This window comes from Balaenoptera borealis (genome assembly GCF_965194805.1).
Source record: "Balaenoptera borealis genome assembly, chromosome: 3".
NCBI classification, from domain to species: Eukaryota; Metazoa; Chordata; class Mammalia; order Artiodactyla; family Balaenopteridae; genus Balaenoptera; species Balaenoptera borealis.
The window spans coordinates 153,598,141-153,623,576 of record NC_138866.1 but is presented as its reverse complement, the minus strand read 5'-3'; the positions used below and the strand labels follow the sequence as shown (position 1 = coordinate 153,623,576).

The 25,436-nt window shown below is 49.4% G+C and overlaps 1 protein-coding gene across 8 annotated transcripts in view; it reads right to left on the bottom strand.

Annotated features, from left to right (window-relative positions):
• APBA2 (amyloid beta precursor protein binding family A member 2) overlaps positions 1-25,436 on the bottom strand; it is a 232,770-nt gene that overhangs the window by 44,974 nt on the left and 162,360 nt on the right. For all 8 annotated transcript variants that reach the window (XM_082386045.1, XM_082386050.1, XM_082386051.1 and 5 more), the window contains 2 exons: positions 21,121-22,111; positions 732-812 (listed from right to left, as the gene is read on the bottom strand). In XM_082386045.1, coding sequence (XP_082242171.1) covers positions 732-812; positions 21,121-22,071 — 1,032 coding nt within the window. In that variant the 5' untranslated portion in view covers positions 22,072-22,111. The remainder of the gene's footprint in view (positions 1-731; positions 813-21,120; positions 22,112-25,436) is intronic.

Genomic DNA, 25,436 nt, shown 5'->3' with positions numbered 1-25,436 from the left:
TTCCAGGCACATCTTTAAAAGCAAGGAAGGAGATCAGACGCCACTGTGTGGGTGGCCACAGTTATTTCATCCAAGTTAGAAAATCTCATCCAAACCATGTTATCCAGAAAAGGGAAATAACTCGCTTAAGGCCTCATTCTAATAACCTCCCCATCATGGCAGTGAAAGTTTACATGGGATTGTTTATTAAAACCACATTGTTGGTTTAAAACCGTGGTTCTCAACCCAAGTGATTTTTGTCCCCAAGGGGACATATGGCAATTTCTGTAGACATTTTTGGTTGTCACAACTTGGGGAGGAGGGCTGCTACTAGCATCTAGTGGGTAGAGGCCAGGGATGTGTCTAAACACCCTGCAGTGCAAAGAACAGCCCTTCACAACAAAGAAGGATCTGGCCCCAAATGTCAATGGTGCCACCCTTGAGTAATCCTGTTTTAGAACATGACTGTCAGATAATTGGGTAGAATGAGTTTCTGTCAAATCGGGGAGCACCAATGACCCCCACGCACCAAAGGCAACACATGGGCACACCGTGGTGTGGGTCTGAGTCAACAGGAAAGGGCCTTCCCTTCCTCCTCCTGCAGGGCCACCGGGCTTTGCCTGATGGGACCCCCCCTCCCCCAGGCACTGGGTGGGACAAGAACATGGTGGAGAGGGCGAGCCCATGAAGACAGGGTGGGCAGCTCCCACATCAGGGCCCTGGGCCAGAACTCTCTTCCTTGGAAAAATTACCTCTAGAATGTTGTTATTGTCAACAGGGCCATTGAGATCAGAGCGCTGCTGCTTCCTCGGCTGCTCCAAACCATTGCAGACCTGGAAACCGGGAAGTTAAAGACAAAGATGGTGTTTTCACATGTGAGAAAAAATAAAAATACAAAAATAAAAAATAAATAAAAATTTAAATTTAAAAAAAGAAAAATAAACCAAGACACAAAACTGGAGATACAATATGATGCAATTTTGTAAAATGCATGTGTATATAGGTATGTGTGTGTGCATACAGATATAATTTAACTTTTCTGCCAATAATATGTATACTTTTATACTTCTAAAAAGTTATTTGAATCATATTTTCTAATTTCTTGTTTATTATTATTTTTAATTGTGGTAAAATACATATAACAGAAAGTTTGCCATCTTAACCATTTGTAAGTGTACAGTTCAGTGGCATTAAGTACTTTCACATTATTATGCAACGATCACCATCCATCTCCAGAGCTCTTTTCATCTTACAAAACTGAAACTCTGTCCCCATCAAACACTAACTCCCTATTCCCACCCCACCGCCAGCCCCCCGCAACCACCAGTTCCCGCTATCAATTTACTCTAAGGAGCGCATACAAGTCGGGTCATACAAGATTTGTCTTTTTGTGACTGGCTTACTTCACTGAGCAAAATGTCCTCAAGGTTCATCCTTGTTGTAGCAAGTGTCAGAATGTCCTTCCATTTTAAGGCTGAATAATATTCCACCGTGTATATAGACCACTTTTTGTTTATCCATTCATCAGTCCACGCACACCTGGGTTGCGTCCACCTTTTGGCTGTTGTGAATAATGCTGCTACAAACACGGGTGTACAAATATCTCTCAGAGTTCCTGCTTTCAGTTCTTGGGGTATATATATATATATATATACCCAGAAGTAGGACTGCAGGATCATATGGTAATTTTATTTTTTATCTTTTGAGGAACCACCATACTGTTTTCCACAACAGCTAAGCCATTTTACATTCCCAACAACAGTGTCCAAGGGTTAAAATTATATTTCTAAAAAACTTAAATTCTTAGTTCAATGCAAATTCAAAAACCTAAATTCCTTAGTTAATGCAAATTAGCCAATCTACTACTAGAGGAAAAAATGCCCCAAGGACATGTCATAAGTCTTCTCTTAAAGAAGACATCAAACCAAAATTCCTCTTACTTCGATGAACAAAATGTAAAGTTTAGGTATATTTTCTCTACTTAGTGCCCTGTACTATCCAGAAGATCTCTCCAGATCCAAGCACTGAAATCACTGTCCAAACCCCAAAGGAGGCTCTGGTGAGCCAGCATCTTAAGTCAAGTTCCAGAACTTTCTGGAAATAGATTATCAAGCAGTAACAATATGATGATGCCAATGACGTTAATAAGTTTTATTTATAAATAAATTTATATTATGAAAATACATATAGATTATACTCATAGTTACATTATGTTTATTTATAAATAAGTAACGTTATTGATCACATCCTCTCCCATATGAGATGGATGTGCTCATTCCTGCTTTACAGGTAAGAGGACTGAGGCTCCAGGTGTGGACAGGAATGGCCAGGTACCCACAGTCTCAGGCAGCACAGCCACGTGTCGTGTCTTCCCTGCCCTAGACTGTTATTGTCATGGCCTGTGACTCTTCATTAGATCTCTACGCGGGGGTTAGAGAAAAATGAAAAGACCCAGGCCCACCGTCCCAGCCCTGAAGGGAACAGGGGGGTTGTGCACCAGGCAGACCAGGGATTCTAGCAGAGCATCCTCTCCGTGACTGCAGGTACCACTGGGCTTCAGAGGCTGCGGGCATGGAGGGGATGGCTCAGATAGGAGGTGGACAAAGCTGTCTGGGCATTAAGGACTGGGCAGATTTGTGCCACATCCCGAGAGCAATCTGGGCTCGCTCAACCCACAGGAAGAAATGAGGCCTTCCCGGAGCAGAGGGGGTGCAGGGCACAGCTGGGGCCAGGAGGGTCAGATGTCTGCTTGGTCCCCTCTTCCTTGCTGGAAGCCCAAAGGACTGCCCCTACCCCAAAGCCCCGTGAGCCCCCAGACGGCGCCGGTGGGCCCTGACCTGGCCCCGCTGTTCTGGTCTGTCCCGAGGTGGGGCTCTGGGGCCCCCTGCTCCACCCATCACAGCCCTCCTTTCAGGTCTGGCCCCATCCTTCTCCTTTCAGGTCTAATCTGCCCACCATGGATCCATGCTGCCCAAGCTGAGCAGACAGCGCCCCTTCCTGCAGGGCTGAGCCTGAAGGAGTCACTCCTGCCAGGGTCCCACGGGAGCCAGGCTTCTTCCCGAACTCCTAATCCTGCCACAGCCCTACTGGCTCTGCACCTCCGGCTGTGGACAAGACACACCAGGAAAAACCTCCTGTAATGTCCAAAGGGGTCTCTCACCTCAAAGGGTGCTCCCGTCTGCCTTAAGTAAGGCTCTAATGTGGGAATGCCCCAGACAACCCTCTGCTGTCCTGTACACCTCCCAATTTCAAGGTCCACTTAGAGCACATCAGTATTTTACCTTCTTGTTTGCGAAATTTCTAACCTGGTGACCGTCCCTAGGCTGAGTTCACAAACTTCATTTCCTGAAGGCCTGCACTGCCTTACAAGGAGCCGAACAGGCACCAGGAAACTCCAAAAACCCCAAAGAAACCAACCAATCAACTGAAAAATGAAAACGTGGTCAACCACACCTAGTACACACTGAATATTTGTGTCCCCCCCCCCCGCCCCCGCCGCCAAAATTCATATGTTGAAACCTAACCCCCAGGGCAATGGTATTAGGAGGTGGGCTGTTAGGAGGTCATTAGGATTAGATGAGCTCATGAGGGTGGGGTCCTCATGAATGGGATTAGTGCCCTTATAAAGGGGATCCCAGAGAGCTCCCTCACCCCTCCTGCCACGTGAGGATGTAAAAGAAGATGGCTGTTTAGGGAAGTGGGTTCTCACCAGACACCAAATCTGCCAGCACCTTGATCTTGGACTTCCAGCCTCCAGAACTAAGAAGTAAATGTCTGTTGTTTCTAAGTCCCCCAGTTTATGGTATTCTGTTTTAACAACCCAAAAGGACTAAGATAACACTCCTTCTACAAATGTTACAGGTTGAGCTAGAACCTAATTTTTCTGGCAGAAAGAGGGCCGTCATATGGGGCAACAGACTGTCATCATGGTGCCGAATACATAGTGGGAAACGGCAACACCAGGACCGCTGCTGGCCTTCTATTGGGTGTCTCTGGCAAATGGAAGAGGTATCCCTTCTGGGGGACGCAGTTTGGGCTTGGCCAGGGGAACCCAGGCTGGAAGTCAGTGCCCTACACCATCCCCCAGACAACTCAGTGTGGGACCACAGCACGTGGTGACCACAGGCAACACAAGGTCTCAGGTCCACGTACAAGGGCAGCTTCTCCCCAAAGCTTCTACAGGCTCGACCCCAGGCCAACATTTTCTCTAACTCCCTCCGACCACTCATCACCATGACAACTGCATCTCATAATAAACAGCCGGGGTTGTTTCCAGAGAGGCAGGAGGACGGCTTGTGCTGCTTCTCCTTGGGAGAGCCCATCTGGTGCTCAAATTTTCATCTCAGGGGCCAGGGTGGGGGGCTTGGCAGCAGGGGACACAGGATCTGAAATGAACATGGTTAGAGGCCCATATGGATCTTAGAGGGAGATGCTGTTTAAATCCTTTTGTGCCCTCCCCACGGTACAGCAGCCAGGCACACCTCAAAATAAGATGCCAACAGGGAGGGGAGGGCCACATACCTCATCAAGTACCTGTAGTGGGGCGTTCTCAGTGCCACCCACTGGAACCCCCATGAGCCATTGCTGGGGGGGAGGGGTGAGTGAAACATGTGACCTGAAATATGCTAATGCAGTGGGGACCCCCCGAACCCCACTCCATGGAGCCTGGAGACCAGAGCACGATGTGATGGCACAGGCTGGTCACAAGATGCCAGAACCAGGGACAGCTGTTCAGGGCAGAGATGACTTGCTTGTAAGAAAAATACACTAATTTGAATAAATTGTTCAAATAAATATCTTGGCTCTAGTCAGGGAAACTAAAGCTAGGATTTTTTAATGTGTCAATTCTGATTGTGTCTGCTGGATTAAACTGAAAATCTGGCAATATACCCCACATGGCTGCAGATGGAATAACAGCAAACAAGCGCACGCCCGCTCACACCATCTGGAACAAAAGCTGCATGTTTCCGAGCGCTGTCCTGAATGACAAGCATGTGAGTGACATGGAGGGGAGCTCAGTGAGGGACAGACAGCATGAACGCAAAGCCAAGGAAGCCGCTGGACTGTCCTATCTGCCCCCAGACACAACTCCGAGTCAGAGAAACCCCAAGTGCTGCAGGAGTCTTCTCCAGGAGTTGTTTCTTGCTCTGTTTTCAAAGGCATCGGTCAGCCCGACTCATTGGACATTCCAGCTCAGGAGGGGCAGCTGGGGCAGCAACACTGAGGATGCTCCCGTGGGGCCAAGCTGAGAGCATAACCCACGGGGCCACTGACGGTCTCATCAGCGCCCTCCAGGTCTTCTCTCAAAGGCCCTCCAATCCTTCCCCTGACAAATAGGTGGCTCCGAAAAATGACAATTTTGTTCTTTTTCTCCCATTCCTCTTACGATTCAGGTCACTCTGTGATATTTATCTGCAGGAGGAGGAGAGCTTGGATAAAGTCTTTATTCTTATCATAGTTATCCCTCTGGGGATGATCGCATCTTTTTGAAGCCCATCTCTGGCTTACGAGAATCATGACAAGAGGCACTGGGGAAGCCACTCGGGGCCTGGCCTTGTTCTCTGAGACTCGTCCGCTAAAACTTCCTCCGCCACTGCCCCCGGGGCCCCATCACTTCTCCACTCCATCATTCACTCTTTTTTCACAGGGCCCCAGGAAGGGCAGGTGGTACCCGGGTGACTAGCATTTTTGAGCAGAACCAGATTTTTCATTGGCATCTACGTTTCCATCCTTCGTCAAGCACTGCCCAGAGTCTGCGTCCACATGGCCAGTCGAGCAGGCATCTGCTCTGTGTCCTGCACCACCCTGGGCACCCGCATTCAGGACGGGAAGATGCACATAACAAAGGTCTAGGCCCAGGACATCTTCCCGACCAGCACCAAGGCATAACTCATTGGTCCTGCTGCCTCAGACTCTGTGGGGCCAGCCAGGGTATTAACAAACACACAGGTCAACTAAAGCCACCCTTGAACAATGGTGCGTCCAGATGCCATGCCATCAAGGCTTCGTTCAGGCTGTTCTTTTTTTTAATTTGAGCATAACTAGAATCCTGATGCATTTTTGGTGGGAATGTAAAATGTCTAGCTGCTGTGAAAAGCAGTCTGTGATACCTCACAAAGTTAAACATTAAATGCCCATGTGACCCAGCAATTCCACTCTGAGGTGTAGACCCAAAGGAGCTGAAAGCAGGTGTCTACACAAAAACGTACAGGGATGGTCATGGCAGCATGATTCACAATAGTCAAAAGGTGGAAACAACCCAATGTCTGTCAACTGATGAATGGATAAACAAAATGTGGTATATCCATTCAATGGAACATCATTCAGCCATGAAAAGGAATGAGGTCGTGAAACACGCTACAACACAGGTGAACCCTGAAAACATCATGTTAAGTGAAAGAAGCCAGACACAAAGGGCCACATATTATATGATTACATTTAGATGAAATGTCTACAAACAGGCAAATCTATACAGAGAGACCTTGTTTTATTGCATTTAACTTTGCTGTGTTTTGCAGATATTGTGTTATTCACAAATTGAAGGTTTGTGGCAACCCTGTGTTGAGTTCATCTACTGGTGCCATTTTTCCAACAACATTTGCTTACTTTGTGTCTCTGTGTCACGTGTTGGTAAGTCACGCAATATTTCAAACTTTTTCATGATTATTATGTTTGTTATGGTGATCAGTGATCTTTGATGTTACTATTGTAATTGTCTGGGGCACCACCGACCACAATCATATTAGACAATGAACTTAACTGATAAATGTGTGGGCTCTGACTCCTCCACTGACCTCTCTCTCCCTCTTCTTGGGCCTCTCTATTCCCTGAGCCACAACAATACTGAAATTAGGCCAATTAATACCATACAGTGGCCTCCAAGTGTTCAAGTGAAAGGAAGAGTTTCATGTCTCTCACTTTAAGTCAAAAACTAATGATTAGGCTTAGTGAAGGCATATGGAAAGCCAAGACAGGCCGAAAGCTAGACCTCTTGCACTAAAGAGCAGCCTAATTGTGAACGCAAAGGAAAAGTTCTTGAAGGAAATTAAAAGTGCTACTCCAGTGAACACATGAATGATGAGAAAGTGAAGCAGCCTTACTGCTGATATGGGGAAAGTTGTAGTGATCTGGATAGAAGATCAAACCCAGCCACAACATTCCCTTAAACCAAAGCCTAATCCAGAGCAAGGCCCTAACTCTCTTCAATTCTATGAAGGCTGAGAGAGGTGAGGAAGCTGCAGAAGAAAAATCTGAAGCTAGCAGGGGTTGGTTCATGAGGTTTAAGGAAAGAAGCCACCTCCGTGACATAAAAGTGCAAGCTGAAGCAGCAAGTGCTGATGTAGAAGCTGCAGCAAGTTATCCAGAAGATCTAGTAGCTAAGATCATTAATGAAGGTGGCTACTCTACACTACAACTTTTCAATGTAGATGAAACAGCCTTCTATTGGAAAAATGCCATCTAGGGCTTTCATAGCTAGAGAGGAAAAGTCAGTGCCTGGCTTCAAAGCTTCAAAGGACAGGCTGACTCTCTTGTTTGGGGCTAACACAGCTGGTGACTTTAAGTTGAAGTCAATGCTCACTTACCATTCCAAAATTCCTAGGGCCCTTAAGAATTATGCTAAATCTACTCTGCCTGTGCTCTATAAATGGAACAACAAAGCTTGGATGACAGCACATCTATTTACAACATGGTTTACTGGATATTTTAAGCCTACTGTTGAGACCCTACTGCTCAGAAGAAAAAAGACTTCTTTCAAAATATTACTGCTCGCTGACAATGCACCTGGTCACCCGAGAGCTCTGATGGAGATATAAGAGATTCATGTTGTTTTCATGCCTGCTAAGACAATATCCATGCTGCGGCCCTTGGATCAAGAAGGAATTTCAATTTTCAAATCTTATTATTTAAGAAATATTTACATTTTGGAAGGCTACAGCTGCCATAGACAGTGATTCCTCTGATGGATCTGGGCAAAGTAAATTGAAACATTTTGGAAAGGATTCACCTTTCTAGATGGCACTAAGAACATTTGTGATTCTTGGAAAGAGGTCAGAATATCAACATTAACAGGAATTTAGAAGAAGCTGATTCCAGCTCTCACGGATGACTTTGAGGGATTCAGACTTCAGTGGAGGAAGTAACTGCAGATGTGGTGGAAAGAGTAAGAGAACTAGAATTAGAAGTGGAGCCTGAAGATGGGGCTGAGTTGCTGCACTCTCATGATAAAACTTGAATGGATGAGGAGTTGCTTCTTATGGATGAGCAAAGAAAGTGGTTTCTTGAGAAGGAATCTAATCCTGGTGAAGATGTTGTGAAGACTGTTGAAATGACAACAAAGAATTTAGAATATTACATAAACTTAGTTGATAAAGCAGCAGGAGAATTTCAAAATTGGATGGACTGACTCCAGTTTTGAAAGAAATTCTACTGTGGGTAAAATGCTATCAGACAGCACTGCATGAGACAGAGAAATCATTTGTGAAAGGAAGAGTCCATCCATGGGGTAAATTTCACCGTCATCTGATTTTAAGAAATTGCCACAGCCAGCCAGCCTTCAGGCACCACCAGCCTCATCAGCCAGCAGCCATCAGCATCGAGGAAAGACCCTCCACCAGCAAAACAGATTATGACTCCCTGAAGGCTCAGATGATGCTTAGTATTTTTTAGCAATAAAGTACTCTTAAATTAAGGTGTGTACATTGTTTTTTCAGATGTTATTACACACCTGATCGACTACAGTATAGCGTAAACATAACTTTTAGATGCACTGAGACATCAAAAAATTTGTGATTTGCTTTATTGAAACATTCACTTTATTGCAGTGGTCTGGAACCAAACCACAGTATCTCAGGGGGTCTGCTTGCACAGGAAGGAAGTCGATTTGTCATTACTGGGGGCTAGAAGGAGGGGAGATTGGGGACTGATACTGCCAAATAAGTATGGGGTCTCCTTTTGGGGTGATGAAAATGTTCTGGAACTAAATAGTGGTGGTTGTACATCACTGTGCTAAATGCCATTGAATTGTACACTCTAAAATGGTCAAAATGGTAAATTTCATGCTCTGTGTCTATAGCTACAATTTTAAAGTAACAGGGAAAGAAAGAGTAAGCAGGGCCCTCGAAAGATCTAAAACACACTGCCTCTGCCTCTGATACCCCCTTCAGCTCAGCACTAGACCCCTGCACGAAGGTCACAACCAGCTTATGCAGGACCAGCCCTCCTGAGGGACACAAAGGGCAAGGGGAGGAGGGTGGGTCGGGGGAAGGAGGCAGGCCACCCAGACAGCAGCAGCAGGACCTCAGACACTCCTCTCTCCCGGGCACCAGCCTCGCACCAGCCTCGCACCCGGGATGTCACAGTCGTATTCCCTCGTGGGGAAGGAGGGAGCCCCATCACTGCAGGCAGAGCTACAGAAACGGGAGGTGTCATGTTTGATTTAGCTCAACTCTCAAAGGAGAAAAGCTCCATGACCCCTTCTGCATCCGTATCTGGGGGCCAGCAGGCTGCTTTTCCCACGGGTTCCACCAGCTTGCTACAAACACCCCGGCCCCCGCTAACTGCAAGGTGAGAAGCCCTGTGTGAGCAGTTTAACGACAGCGACCCTCCAAAGTGAAGAGCAATCTCTTGGCCTTATGGCAGGCTCAGGCCGGGGGCTCCCGGGAGCCCCGAGACCCTCCCTGTTCCCCCAGCTGCTCCCCACCCTCAGCCTAGAGCGCACCCCACACACGTTCTGTGAGAGCGAGCATGGCATCAGATAAATGGATGACACTAAGGCACCCAGGTCAGAAGAAACCAGATGACCATGCTAAGTCAATGTTCGAATTCCAGCTCCAAGGCACTTCCCATATTTAACTCCCACTTGTCTATAGAGACTGCCCTTCCCAGCAGGGAACTGCCAAGACCAGCTCTCTGTTCTCACGATTCGGGAAGGAGTTCTCCATTCCAATCAATCCTATTAGTCCTGAATAATAAACAACTCAATGGAACTGCCTATGGCTGCCAACACTAAGTCCTATGACTCTCCTAATTTGAAAAACAAGTTTAACCAGCTAATGTGTAAAGGAGATCCCAAGCATCCAGTAAGCTTCTATTAAATCTACCTGCTCAACTGTCATGAATATGCAAAATAGAACATCTTGGTTTCCTTAAAGTTGAGGATGAGGAAAGAGAGTATTTTCATGGTACATTTGACAACATATTCTTCTTTTAATGATACTAACATGGTATGAGCTCAACCATTTTACATAACCCAGTGGTCTGCATGACCTATGTGAAAGTCCAGCAGGATTAATAATCTGGTGTCCACCACTCCTCTGCCCCTTCATGGGCTCAGACTGGCTCAACTTAGTTTTAGATGATTCAAATTGGCTCAGGCCAGTTAATGAGACAAGAGCCTTTTCTTTCTTTCTTTTTTTTATTGTGGCAAATATACATAAAATAAAATGTATCGTTTTAGCCAATTTTAAGTGGACAATTAAGTGGCATTAAGTTCATTCACACTGATGTACAATCATCACCACCATCCGGCCACAGAACTTTTCATTATCCCTAACGGAAGCTCTGTCCCCTTTAAACCCTAACCCCCATTCCCCCCACCTCTATCCTGGCAACCATCAGTCCACTTCTGTCTCTATGGATTTAATTAATCTAGGTAACTCACTGGGTGGAATCATAGAGGATTTGTCTTTTTGTGACTGGCTAATTTCACTCAGCATAGTGGCCTCAAGGTTCATCCCCGTTGTAGCAGGTGTCAGAATTTCCTTTTTTTTTTAGGGCTGAACAATTTTGCTTTGTATGTAAAAGTCTTTTTTTGGAACTTGATCATTATAACTGTGGTGCAGAAGAGAAATCAATCTTCCCACAAATACTGTAAAAATTACCAGGCCATGATCTCTGAATATGGGCCAAACGGCCCATATTTTAAGTGACTTGGAAACCTTTGGCTTAATTCATCCGATTTCATTTTTCTTGGCATTTAAAAGAGGGTTGGAGATTAAATATTAATAAGATATTAGGCAAGAAAAACCTCGGGCAGCAATTCCACTTCATGACATCTCCCGTGATTTGCAAATCCAATGCAGCAAGAAGCACCGTGACCCGCCACTACTCTTGTGTCTGGAGCGGGTTTTGAGGACTGGTGAATGGCTAGACTATCCCTCCTTTCTTGAAATTAACATTCATATTTCTAAAAGTGACCAGCGTGCTATCTTTTATATACTTGGGTCCCCGTGAATGAATAAACGAATGAATGAATGTAGAAGGGAATAGATGACAGCAAGGAAGAGCATCTATTTTCAATGACTAGAGAAGAAAGCAGCAGCAGAAGTAGCCAGAGGAACTCAGAAGTACCCAGAGACCTGGTTTGGGTGTGGGGTGGTCTGGGTCTGAGCCCTTCTGAGGAAGACACTTGGGTGGGTGAGTCTGTGTCAGTGCATACCCCTCCACGGCCAGAGACCCAGAAGCTCTGGAAGTGAAGGTCAGGAACAGAGGTCTCCCAGCCAGCACTGAGGGCTGCTTTGAGGGGAAGTGTGAGATCCAAAGTCTAAGTGGGAAGGGTGAGGGGAGGGATAGGGCTGCACCAGAAGTCAGAGTGGGCCGATAGGTCCCAGAGGCAGAATCAGAGGCCGTTTGCAAGTGTTCGGGCCAACGAAGAGGAGGATTGACTAAGGAGGGCAAACAGGCAACGCCCCGAACAACAACCTCCCTCCTACCTGACATGGTGCCCTGAGCACTGTCCTGAGAAGTAACCCCTCCGCCAAAGTCTAGCGCAGGCTCGCTGACCTGCTGGCCTGACTGCACCCAGAGCGGGGCAGGGTGGCCAACCGTGGGGCAGACCTGGCAGTGCATCAGCACCAAGGACAGCACACTGCCAGCTCTTAAGAGGACCGTTTGCTGGCTGTTGAAACCAACTTGAGCAGCCAGGCAATGAGATTCTGCAAGCCCAGATCCAAGCATCCTTCAGCTCCAGTAGTCTGGGCCTTGGCTTGGTCTCAGGTGGAGAGACCAGCTTCTCTTCCGTGAAGGCTGACTGTGGTCTTGGCAGGGTCTGGAGTCCACACTAGGCCCTGGGGTGCCATCCTGTGCCACACCCCCTTCTCAGCCTTTCTGAGCTGTGCTTAGTTTTCCTGAGCTGTCCATGGTATTATCTGATGTAGGGTTGGGAGCTATTCTTGGTTAGCCTCCTATTACCACAGTGCCGTGTCTTTTTTAGTAACTGATTAGCATTGACCGCTATCTGAGTGCTTTGGGGCGCAAACCCCGTGACTGCCATCGCCAGGCTGTTCTATCCCCGAATCTCGTGCTCAGCAATGTGGTCTTTCTCCCTGAACAGAAGTTGTTACTATATATTCTCCCATGGAGCCCTGCACTTCCTGGGGAATGTCATGTGACTGACTGATCTTGTGGGATATGTCTTGAGCCCCTGGCACATGTTGGGGACGGTGGCGGTGATGCAGGGGCCCGAGGATGGGAGATGCAGGTGGGGCAGCGCCCTGCCTCAGTCCCCCACCCGCCTCTCTCCTTCCCCGAAACCTGCCCTGGACACACACCACTGGCAAAGCAGTGCAATTCGAGTCAAAGCAACGCAATCCCAGCTCCACACGTGGTGGGCACCCTCTCCCTGCTGGCACCTCCTCAGATCCCTCCCTGCCTGCCCTTATAGACGCTCCCCACCCATCCCCTGTGCTCCCACACGGGAGCCTCTGCCCTGGCCATCCACCAGAGATGCTCAGGGCCCTCCCAGTTCCCCATCCCCCTGATGGCCCTGCTCTGTCCCTCTCTCATCAGCATCCTCAGTCCAGTCCTTCACCTTCCACCGGTCCTCCTTCAGGGCTCTGGCCCCCGTCACAATCCCCAACCCCACTGCATGCTAAGGACGCCCGTGACCTCCACGTTCAGCCCGCCTGGTCAGCTGACTTCCCAAAGGCCCCCTCAAAGTCCCGGGACCTCTCTGCTTATCACCCATGCGGCAGCCCGTCCCCAGGAAGCCTGCAAGGGACTCACGGGCTGGGCAGCGGGGTCTCTGCTGATCACCCAGCCCCACCCGGATGGATGGGGAGTCTCTGCGTGTCTGTCTCCCTCTAGAACGAGCTTCTCGATGCAGGCTTAAGTCACTTTCATCTCTGCACCCCCAGGGCCTGGCACATCGTAAGTGCAGTTTGCACAGACTGCGTGGGAGGGCTCGCAGACGCCAGCCAGCCCAGGAGGTGGGGAGTGGGAATTATGTTCAGAAACCCCAGGTAAAGGAGGGACGGCGTTTGGAATTAGTGAGAGACCGGTGATCTGGAGCCCCGCTCATCTGCCTGGAAAGCGGGGTTCTCAGTTAATTTTCAATTCAAAATCGAGTGTGAGAAAATCAGGGCACCCTTGGAGATGTGTGGCTGCCACTCCGGCCCCCGAGATCAGGGAATCCAGAGCAGAAAGGGGCTGAGGATGCCACCAGGAGGATGTGAGAACCGCCCCCCAAGAAATCCCTGCGGGGAGAGGGGGCACCTGAAGAGGGCCTGCAGAGAGGGGGGAGCCTGAGGGCACCTAGGGAGCTGCTCCCACCCCACCTGTCACTCCCGCCCATCAGGCCCCACCCATCCCATGGTGTCCCTGGCCAGTCCCATGCCTCCTCTCATCCTGCCTCACACTGCTGGCTTCGTCCCTCCCTCAATGTCACCCTAGAAGACAGGGACATCATCTTGCTCCCTGCCCGGCCCAGCATGGTCCCAGCTGCGTGCAGAGCCTCACCTGACTGCATCCCCCACCTCCTGAGATTCCCACGGATGTAAGACCCGCATCCTCCTCCTCACGGCAAGCGCTCCACACCCCTCACCATCCATCGCCAGATACTGATCCAATCAGCTCTGCACCCACAGCCCCAGGCGGCATGTCCAGAACGTTCCAGAGCCAGGAGCTGGTGCAGCGGAGTGAGGTCCAGGCTTCCTGGCTCTGCCATCTGTGCTCTTAACCACTAGCCCCAACTCTCTCGAGGGTGGAGGAGGGGGGCAGGGAAGGAACTTTCTAGATTACTGTTAGGGGAGGGGCTTTACACGATTTTCCCAAACAATAAAGACAGTGTTTTAGAAGCCCTGCTTTAACTAGACTTTAAAAGCCCTGACGCCATCCCAGATTCCTGCCAGACGAACTGCTCCATGAAAATAACAGCCACCTCTAGTCACAGGTCCTCAAGAGGCTTCATAAAAATCAAATCAGGGCATTGCGCTGACTCGGCAAATGGGCTCCAAGAAATCAAGTTTGGGAGCTCGGGCAGATCGAGCGAGGGGCTTAGGATGCCGAGGCCTGGATTTCGTTTTCCAGGGCGGTCCCAGGAATTAGTGACAGCAGGCGCGCTGCGCGGGGAGGAGGCTGGGGAGGGGCACAGGAGCCCGGGGACCCTTCCATGCACCCTCCCCATGAGCAAAGGGACGTCCAGGACTGATGCCCGGGCGGGCAGGCAGAGGAGTGGGGACGGCTGCAGAACTGGAGCAGGGCTGCAGGAAGGAAGAGGCCAGCTGCGCTCCACGGAGGCCTCGGGGGTGTTGAGGACCTTCCCCTGTCCCGCCATGCCCCTGGACACCCCTCCCCTCTCCCTCCCCCAAGCCCTGTCCTCAGCACCTGCCCGAGGGCTCTTTCTCCAGCTTGGTCCGACCTGGGGGCCAGGTCTGGGCAGACTGCTCCCACCTGGGCACTGTTGCAAGCACCAGGGTCCCTTGCACACCTGCTATCACCTGGGCACCAGCGACCCTGGGATGCTCTTCTCTCGGCCTCTCAGGACCAGGGGGTCCTCTACAAAAAGCAGGTGCTCATACCTGCTTCATACGCCACTGAACAAGGCACGTGTGAGCCCAGAGGGAGCATCATGGTGCCACCCCCCACACAGGGCAGACCGAGGTTGCCCCTGCCCCTAATATTCCCCCTCCCTATTTGGTGCCTGCATTCCTGCCACCATCTCCAAAGGTCCTGCATGAAGCAAGTCTTGACTGAACGCCAATCACAGCAAAGGCGTCCGCACAGGGAGCAACGCTGAACACTCGTGCGTGTGATGTGGCCTTGGGGCCCTGGATCACACCTCCCTCTAACTGCTGTATTGACTACAATGTATTGATCTTTCTTTTTTCTATTGTCAGAGGGCTCTTTCTAGAAAGCACTGACTGGGCCGATAATAAACAGAAATCATGAAAACCCCAAAGAATCAAAACACGCCTTTGGTTTGCCCTCCCGACGTGCGGAGCCGCTCCACATGGTGGTCACATAAATCTGAAGCCTCCAACTCCATGATCACTGAAGCCCTGATGTGTACCCAGCCCACAGGGGTACGGAGGGCCAGGGAAGGCTGCAGTCCTAGGAATCTACAAGGCCCAGAGGATGGAGAGTCTCTGAAAGAAGTTCGGGCACAGAGCAGGTGTTTCTGGAGGACCTGATCTCACAACAGCTGTCACAAGCGAGTCCTTGCCAAACATAGACGCACAGTAGGGACCACAAGAGCCTGTCACCCCAGGCACCCCAAAGACCCACGGAACCACGATCTTTGGTGCTGGACAAACATGTTCTTACCGTGCCCCCAGGAGCACGGGGGGCACCCCTCTTCACAGGAGGTGCACTGAGGACTCGCCCGGTCCCCCTAAGCTGTGACACCAGCCCGGGTGGGGTCCTCCCTCCACACTCCCGGCCTCGCTGCCAAAGGGCAGAGGACCACCCTGGCAGGTGCAGAAACGGCCATTCTATCTGGATATTCAATATGCATCTGGCTGGACCCAACTCATGCATCCTTTAATTGCTGTATGTAAAAAAAGAAAATCAATATTTCATGTCACCAAAGCTCAATAAAATTAAGAATAATGCCCCATGAATAATCTCTACTTGATTGATTTGATCTATGGCCTGAGCCCTCATGAAGTCAGGACGTCACGACAGTTTTACAGGCTGGAGGTCTGGTGTCTGCCGGTCACCTTGCTGGTGCCAGGACACACTCGCCGAGAACAACAGAGCCCGTCAGGTCTCATGATAACAAGTAAACAGACGACAGGGCAGAGGAAACTCACCCACACTCACCCCCTCGCTGAGCTCGGCATCACCTCTTCTAGAGCTGCCCAGGGTCACAGGCGCGAGCCTTGCCCTAACAAACTGTTCAGCCCTCACACTGTGTAACCATGGATACAGTACTGACCCCACACAGGTCTCAAAGGCCTCATCTGTAAAATGGGAATAACCCTAGTCCCTACCTCTTCCGGTTGCTCTAAGATTCACTGAGATCACACACACAAAGCCCTAGCACGGTGCTGGCAGTCACTACCCACACCGGCGTCACCTCCACCGTCACCCAGGGATTTTCCACAAATGGCAAAACAAGAAACATTAAATCCTCAGAAGCCACGGGTCCCACAGGTGACAGAGGTGACAGCTTTCCCACCACTGTGGGTTGATGGTGACCATCCTGGGACTGAGCCATACGGGGACAGGTCTTGGGATGTCACATGGTCTGGCCCTCTGCCCCGAGGATGTGCATCTTCGGCTGGTGTATTCCTGCAGGGAGAGAAAAGGGCTTGAGGCTCCAGAGTGTTCAGGAGAGGCGGGCAGAGCAGGGCTGGGGTGTCTTCGTCGCTGGGAGTCTGGGATGAAGGCGGCACCCATGCGAGCACGGAGGGGATCTCTAGGAAGGGGAAGGCTTTGCAGCAGAGTTTCTCAAAGTCATTCGCCAACCCGATACAGTCAGCTCTCCTTGTTCGTGGCTGTTATGTTCGATAAAGTTGCCGTGAACCCCTAATGAGGGGATCCTGGACCACCGTTCCCAGGGGAAATACAGGATGAGGTTCCCCTGAGCCTCTGGTCCCCACATTTCATCAACCGATCCATACATGACCTTGTTCTATGTATGTTTCTATTTAAAGACACCTTATTTACCATGTATTACTCACAAATAATTAATTATATCCAGTATATATAATAAAACACTGGCTGAGAAGAGTTTCACATTTTCCTGACCCGGGATAACAAGACTGTCAATTTCATTGGCTAGGGTTAGGCTTAGGGTTTTCAGCCTTATAACAAGATGTTTCTTAATGGGTGGTCATCTCACAAATCCACAGTTAGCCACTTTCCCATCACTCCCTCACACACTACAGATGTTACTCCAGCACTCTGTAGAGCAGCCCCAGGTACAGATCGGCAAATTCTTCTTCCTTTTTCTGAATGTACCATGTTGTTATTTGTTAACACTGAACTCACGGCCAACAGCTCTGTCATTCACGCCTGAATGAAACACCTAACAACATGTGTTTTTCTCCAAAAGGCACGTCTCAGCCTTCTTGCGCTTAGGAACACTAGACAGCACTTCAGCACTGCACTTGGGGGTCATTCTGTCACCAGCCACAAGCACACAAATGCAAAAGACATGGCACTAAAAGGACCACAAAAAGGACGCTTTTTCATAGTACGAGCTGAAAGAAGGCAGGGCGTCTCCTTGTTCAAACTTAGCTGGGAACGGGCGTGCTGAATGACTCAATTTTTTTGCCTGTCTGTGCATGTCCGAAAAGGACTGCATAAGTGCCATGGGTATAGATTTTTAAGGTTACAGATAAACTCTAGTGAGAAGGCAAATTCACAAATACGGAATCCATGAATAATAAGGAACAGGCACACCTTGTTTACAGAACACCTCTACGCGGATGCTTCGGGGAAATCCTGAGAGGCAATTTGTCTCTTTGATTTGAAAACTTTTTGTTTTGTTTTTAAATTAATTTATTTTTTATTGAAGTATAGTTGATTTATCATGTTGTGTTATTTCAGGTGTACAGCAAAGTCACTTGAGTTATAGATATATTCCTTTTCAGATTCTTTCCCCATGTAGGTTACTACAAAATGAAAATGAAACTCAATGCTGGAATTCTACAGTGTCACATGGCAAAATATTTTTTGCCTCTATTTTCCAAAATGTCCTCAATAAACTTGCACTGATTTGAAAAAACTTTTTTGCTGTAAAAACACTCACACGCGGGTCTCCTCTGTTCCCCACGATCACACCTTAGCTTCCTGCAATGCCAAGTCCACCTCCTTCAGGTTCTCCAGACCTGCGTGCCCCTGTGCAGACCCCTCAGTCTCCTCAGAGCTGCATGGGGGCAGCTCTAACTGCAAACTGGAGCCTTTTCAAAAGAAAAGAGGCTAAAGAAAAACATCTGCAGCAAAAAATAACATCTGTGGTGCATGCATAAAGTGCTGCTAGGAAATGGAAAAGCATCGAGACCCCAAAAGATAAAAGGCACCAAACATTCATAGAAGGAAAAAAAAAGTATCAGACAAGAGGATCATGGGGAGATGGTCAGCATTCATGCATAGCCTGGGAATTTATCCTCAAGTGATAAACCCAAAGGAGGAAAACCTGCCTCCCTCATACAAAGAGGTCTGTATAGTCTCGTATATAAAAGAAAATGCCATCCGCAACCTGCACGCTCCATGGCAGGGTATGTACGGACAAATCAATTAGATGGCCCATTGCCTGAACTTCAAAGGCTGGCAAAAAAGGATCATGAAAATGATATGACAACACGGAGCGACATTTACAACATGTCAGATTTTAAAAGCGGGATGGCAGAATCACACGTGGGACCACGATGGCAGCTACAGACATTGTGTATGCTCAGTGCCAGAGTCTGAGAAGGTGGGAACCACAGTCCCATTTCTAATTCTATTGTAATATTGTTGCCCATACAGCGACTGAGTGAAGTGCTATTCAGCACTCTTAGAAGCACCCACGACATAACTTTTCGAGCTCTGAAATGAGGGGAAGAAAGGAAGGATGCTATCTATGTACTTCTCCTCCAACAGGAGTCCTCCAAGAGTTGCTTCTCAAACTGCATGTGGCATCTTGCTAAAATGCAGCCTTAGTTAATAAGGACCTACTGTATAGCACAGGGAACTCTACTCAATACTCTGTAATGACCTATATGGGAAAATAATCTAAAAAAGAGTGGATATATGTATACGTATAACTGATTGACTTTGCTGTACAGCAGAAACTAACACAACATTGTAAATCAACTATACTCCAATAAAAATTAATTAAAAAAACAAAACAAAACGCAGCCTTGGCACTGGCAGTCCTGGGCCGCCGGTGCTGCGGGGCCGTGGACCATGCTTTACAAACCAACAGTCTAAGCACCGAGGTGGCTGACGCTGCCCATTTCTCCCTCAGGGGATTTCCACCACAGCCTTCACTGTGTGCACAGTACTGGGGGAGCTGGCGTGGGACTCAGGAGCACCCTGTGCACCTGTTGGGGGCCACACGGCCTGAATATTCCCAGGGTAGAAGGGGGTTCCTTTTAGAAAGGCAGGCTGTGGTCTGAAGCAAGGAATTGCCAAACTTCCCAGGGAACTTCCTTCTTTACACACAGACACACACAGACACACACACATATCTTGCTTTCAGGAGGGTTCCTATCACCAGCGGGTCTACTTGATCAAATTCCAAAGTGTTCTTCATCTGGATGGGCCATTCAGGTCTACAAGACGTGACGACCCAGCCAGGGCAGAGCCCTCAAGAGGAGGCCAGTTTCTTCGGGGGCCCTTGTCTGCCCTGAGCTGGGAATTGCCAGCCTCTCCCCTTGATGGAATTAACTTGTGAATGAATGAGTGAATAAAGCCAGAAAAGCTAGGCAATAATAAACCAGCATAAATGAGCCTTTCTGGGGTCTTGGATGAGAGCATTTGTTTCAAGGCAACACTCTATCTGGGGAGAAAAGGTACCTGCCCTTCCACGCAATGCCACGTCTGAAGAACAGACCTCCTCTGGGCCCCCACCTCCACCCACTCATCCACCCCCAGCCCTCCAACCCAAAGGGCTGCATTTTCACTCAAACTGGCACGTGGTTTAAGTAAAGCCCAACATCAGGTCTCGTCCACTCCCCACCATGTGCCCTAGAGATCATTTCTCTTGACTAGAACTTTGTCCGGGCATCATTTGTCCTGGCGAGGCTCAGCATGTCACCTGCCTTGCGTGGTCCACATCGACCTGCGGGACCATCGCCGCTGCTGGGTGGTGAGTCCAGCCCTGCCAGGACTGCAGAAGGACGGCAGTACTATTCCCTAAAGCCCAGACCTTAGCCCCAGAGCCGCCGCTATTGTTGGGGGGCTCCCCCCACATCCGCTAGCGCACAGCAGTTTCTTTACTCCCCAAAGCCCCCAGCACACAGAGAACGGCCTCAAATTACAGGAACATCCTGAAAGTGAAGTCAATTTATGCTTAACGATCTTTAAAAAAAAAAACAAAAGGCATCAAAGGGAAGTTCCAGAAACCTACAGTGAGTCAATAGGACTTGTTGCCCAAACACGAGCTCTCACTATCTATACTTTTCAAATGCATGAATTCTTCTGGGAAAAAAATAATATTAATGAAGCCTTTAAAAAATATGAAAGCAGTTCATTCTCATTTGTCCACAGTTTTAGCCAAATAGAAGTTCCTTTACATGCGTCTAATATTCACATCTTTTTATATACACGTGTTTTTTGAAAGGCAGCTTGTCAAAAGTGTTCATTAGAATACACACTTATTTTGCTATAATTAAATGAAAATACAGTTACGCTTAAACCCACTGGCCTCATCAGCATGCATCTCTTCTCCAAGACTTTGTCAAACCTTCAAATAATTATTTGCAAAACGGTTATTTACAGCTAATCGCCCATCATGCCAAGGTCCCCGGGCTTTCAGAGAAGTGTCACCCGATACAACCATCCCCAGTGAAATGTACTCAGGTCGCTGCCCCTCGACGCTAGGCTGCCCCCAACCACCGACCACAGCTGCCTGCACTCGCCAGCAGCCCCGCATCCTTGCCGATGTCCAGCCAGCCTGAAGAAACCCCCTGGTGAGGGGCAACCGTCACAGGGACCACCCCCACGTGAGCAGATCCAGGGCAAGCAGACTAAGACCCAACCTCTTCTGGGTGGGCTGGGGTGTCTCCTGGGAGCCCTGGTTGCCAATCAGCCTTCCACCAGATTTTCTTGACATTTACTAAAGCACCTGATGGGTGAACAGGAGTGGCTGGGCCATCCACACATAACTGAGGGAATGGAGAGCTCGGCACGCATTCTGATCTACAGGTTACAGCAGCACCTTTGCTCTCCGGGCCCCTCCATCCCCTTCCCTGGGGACAGCCAGAGTCCTACCTGCTCTTGGGGCCACTTTGGCCTCTCCTCGGGAGTCCTGGCCTTGGTCTTGAAGCTCCTCTGGGGGTCTGCGGGGTGCTTGGCCTCGGGAGGGAGGTTCAGGGACTTGGGCCTGCCCTCGTGTCTGCTGGGGCCGCGGCTGGCCTCGGCAGGCGGGCCGGCCTCCGAGGAGTCCCCGGGCCCCGGCTCGGGCGCCCGCAGCGGCACGTGCTCGGGGCTGGCCTCGCCGGCACTGGTGATACTGCTCGTGCTCAAGCTCATCTTGATCTCGGCCACGATCTGGTCGATGTCCTCCTCCTGGTCCTCCAGGTCCCCGTCCCCGCGCCTCGGGCGGTAGGGGGATGCGCTGCCCTCGTTCCCGTTGGCCTCAGCGGGGTAGTAGTCCTGGTAGGCCCCTTCGCCGGGACAGTAGTGGACGCCCTCTTCCTGGTCCTGGGCCTCCAGCATAGAGGCCTCAAGCTCTGGGGTGGGGAGGTGGCCGTCCCGGTAGCCGGGGCTGCCCTGGTCCCCGCGGCCGTGCGGCTGTGGGCCCGCCGGGTCCGTCCACTCCTCCACTGCCTCCTGGCACTCGTCCGTCTCCAGGTGGCGCGCGTCGTGGGCGAGGTAGCCGTCCCCGTTGCAGTCCGTGCCCTGCAGGTAGCTGTCGTCCTCGGGGCAGTAGCGGATGTAGTAGGTGATGCCCTCCTCTTCCTCGGGGAGGCCCTCGTCATAGTCCTCCTCCTCGGAGGTGTTGTTCACATAGTCGGAGCTCGAGTCCCCGTCGGGGCTGTGGTCGTGGCCGCCCTGCTCGGCAGGCGCAGGGCTCTCGGGCCGCAGGGCCGCCAGCTCCAGGCCCTTGGGCACGTACTCCTCCAGGGGCAGCTCCGCATCCTCGCTCTCGGGCTCCAGGCCCGGCCTCGCCCTGTGGTCCAGCATGCTGCTCGCCGCGTTCTGACGCTTCCGGTGGGCCATGGCGGGCAGTCACGCGGCCATTGTCACCAGGGGGCAGCCACTGTGGGGAGGAAGGGGGGACAGGACAGTCAGAGCCCGAGAAGCACGCCCCGCCAGCGCGGTTTACAGCAGAGCGATGTAACGCGAGTGTGTTCAAACGACGTGACGCCCCCACCCCAGCTGACTGGTGTGTCAGGACCGGCGCACACGCCTGCCAAAGAGAGAGGAGGACACCGGGGCTGGAGGAGCAGGAGGCCCCGACGACCCCCAGGACGCCTGCTGCTCTCCCCCCAACTCCCCGCTCATTCGTAACTTCCCTCTCTTTGTTTTTCTTTTTATTTGAAGTATAGTGGATTCACAATGTTGTTACTTTCAGGTGTACAGCACAGTGATTCAGTTTTATATATATATTCTTTTTCAGAGTCTTTTCCACAACAGGTTATTACAAGATATTGAATATAGTCTCCTGAACTATAGAGTAGATCCTTGTTGTTTATCTATTTTATATAAAGTAGTGTGTATCTTTTAATCCCAAACTCCTAATTTATCCCTCCCCCACCCTTTCCCCTTTGATAATCATTAGTTTCTTTTCTATGTCTGTCTATCTGTTATTGTTTTGTAAATAAGTTCATTCATATCATTTTTTTTAGATACCACATATAAGTGATATCATATGATATTTGTCTTTCTCTGACTTACTTCACTTGGAATGATAATCTCTAGGTCCATCCATGTTGCTGCAAATGGCATTATTTCATTCTTTCTTATGGCTGGGTAATGTTCCATTGTATATATGTACCACATCTTCTTTATCCATTCGTCTGTCGATGGGCATTTGGGTTGCTTCCATGACCTGGCTATTGTAAATAGTGCTGCAATGAACATTGGGGTGCATGTGTCTTTTTGAATCATGGTTTTCTCAGGGTATATGCCCAGTAGTGGGATTGCTGAGTCATATGGTAGTTCTATTTTTAGGTTTTTAAGGAACCTCCATACTGTTCTCCATAGTGGCTGCACCAATTTACATTCCCCCTTTTCTCCATACCCTTTCCAGCATTTATTGTTTGGAGACTTTTTAATGATGGCCATTCCAACTGGTGTCAGGTGGTACCTCACTGTGGTTTTGATCTGCATTTCTCTAATGATTAGTGATGTTGAGCATCTTTGCATGTGCCTGTTGGCCGTCTCACTCATGACTTTGTGAAGATGCTCACTGACTGAGGAGCCCAAGTGACCAAGACAAATGGTCATAAGATCAGGTTATTTGCTCTCAGAAAGAAAAAGGGAAGCTTTCATTCCAAAGACATGACGAAGCCAATGAGCAGGTGCCCTACCCCTTCCAAGTTGAAATCCGCTGCCCCTCGAAGCCCATCTCAAGTCCCCCCACCCCTCTAGAGCTCGTCCCCCACTCCCCGGCACACACAAGCCTCTGCTTCCTCCTCACTCCAAACGACAGCACTGACCGGATTTGCCAGGAGCCATCCAGGCCGAGTGCCACACAGACACTGGACGTGAGCCTGAGCCTCACAGGCTCGATGGGGTGGGGGCCCAGGAAGGGGGACACCAGAGGGAGGGCCACCAGCAGAAGGGGGACACCCAGGAGGGAGCAAAGGACGTGGCTGCTGCTTACGGGATGTGGGTCACGGCACCGCCAGGCACCGCAAAGCCCAAACTGGGAGGGTCCTGTACCCCACCGCCCAGGACCCTGCATTTTATCCCACAAACCATGCAGCGTCATTGGGCAATCTTCAGCAGGCACGTGACACAGGATTTCTCTTTCCGCCCCTTCGGGAGACACTGGGGGACAGGCGGCTGGAGGAATGGAGACCAATGGAAACACCCTTCCCATCCTCTAGGGAAGTGAGAGGCTCACAAGTGGCCGTGTCTCCACAGCATCGCTAGACGCTAAAGGATCCACATCACTTCCCCAGAGCAGCCCACACGCCTGAAAGCGGTCCCACACCAGGAAAACCGTCACTGAGATGCACCCTGCAGGGTCTGAGCGTCCTCCCGAGTCACCCCATCCCCAAACCCTGAAACTGACGGGCCCATTCCAGAGATCTGTTCCTGGTAGAGAGCAAGGTGTCCAGTGTTCCCTAAAATACAGCTGATCAGAGGATGCACCAAGAGCACCAAGCATTGCTGTACAGCAGATTTCCCACATTCACAAAGTAGAGCCAACTGCAACAGACATGCCACCTGCTGTAGGAATGATACAAGGCACTTGGCAAACACTCTTTTGGACACAATCTCCAGGAAAAGCCTTCCTCAAAATGGTCCCTAAGGTGTGTATGGAATGCGATGGCTAAGGTGTGACCAGATTCCTATGCCTTGGAAGCCAGGATGGTGGAGGGCCAATGGGGCTAGTGGTTACTTGCACAGGAGCACACGGGTCCCTTTTCTTTGCAGAGGGCAGGGCACCATCTCTGTAGCATCTCTGTAGCTCCCCAGGGTCTGACGCCAGGCCATGCACACTGCAGGTATTCACATCCTTGTCAAAGGATAAACCAAGGTACACAGTATCTCTTACTATCTTAACTTTGAATTCTGTGCCATCTGCGGGGGACAACATCTTATGCACACCTAGATGTGTATGCCCACACCTATATACAACACCCTATTGGCCAATATAAGACTCAAGGACTAAAGTATATGGTAACATAGAGCAGATCCTGATCCTATTAATGTTACCCAAGTAATCTATAATTTTTAAATTTATTTTATTGAAGAACAGTTGAGTTACAATGTTGTGTTAATCTTTGTTATACAGCAAAGTGATTCAGTTTTATACACATATATGTATATATGTGTGTGTGTATATATATGTGTGTATATATACACACACACACACACACACACACACACACACATATATATACACACACGCACACACATTCTTTATCATTTTCTTTTCCATTAAGGTTCACCACAGGATATCAACTATAGTTCCCTGTGCTATATTCAACAGCAGGACCTTGTTTATCCATTCTATATATAATGGTTTGCATCTGCTAATCCCAAACTCCCAATCCCTCCCTCCCCCACCCCCTCTCCCCCTTGGCAACCACAAGTCTGTTCTCTATGTCCATGAGTCTGTTTTTGTTTCATAGGTAAGTTCATTTGTGTCATATTTTAGATTCCACATATGTGATATCATATGGTATTTGTCTTTCTCTTTCTGACTTACTTCACTTAGTATGATAATATCTATGTCCATCCATGTTGCTGCAAATTGCATTATTTCATTGTTTTTCTATGGCTAAGTAATATTCCATTGTATATATGTACCACACCTCCTTTATCTATTTCTCTGTCAATGGACATTTAGGTTGTTTCCATGTCTTGGCTATCGTGCACAGTGCTGCTATGAACATAGGGGTGCATGT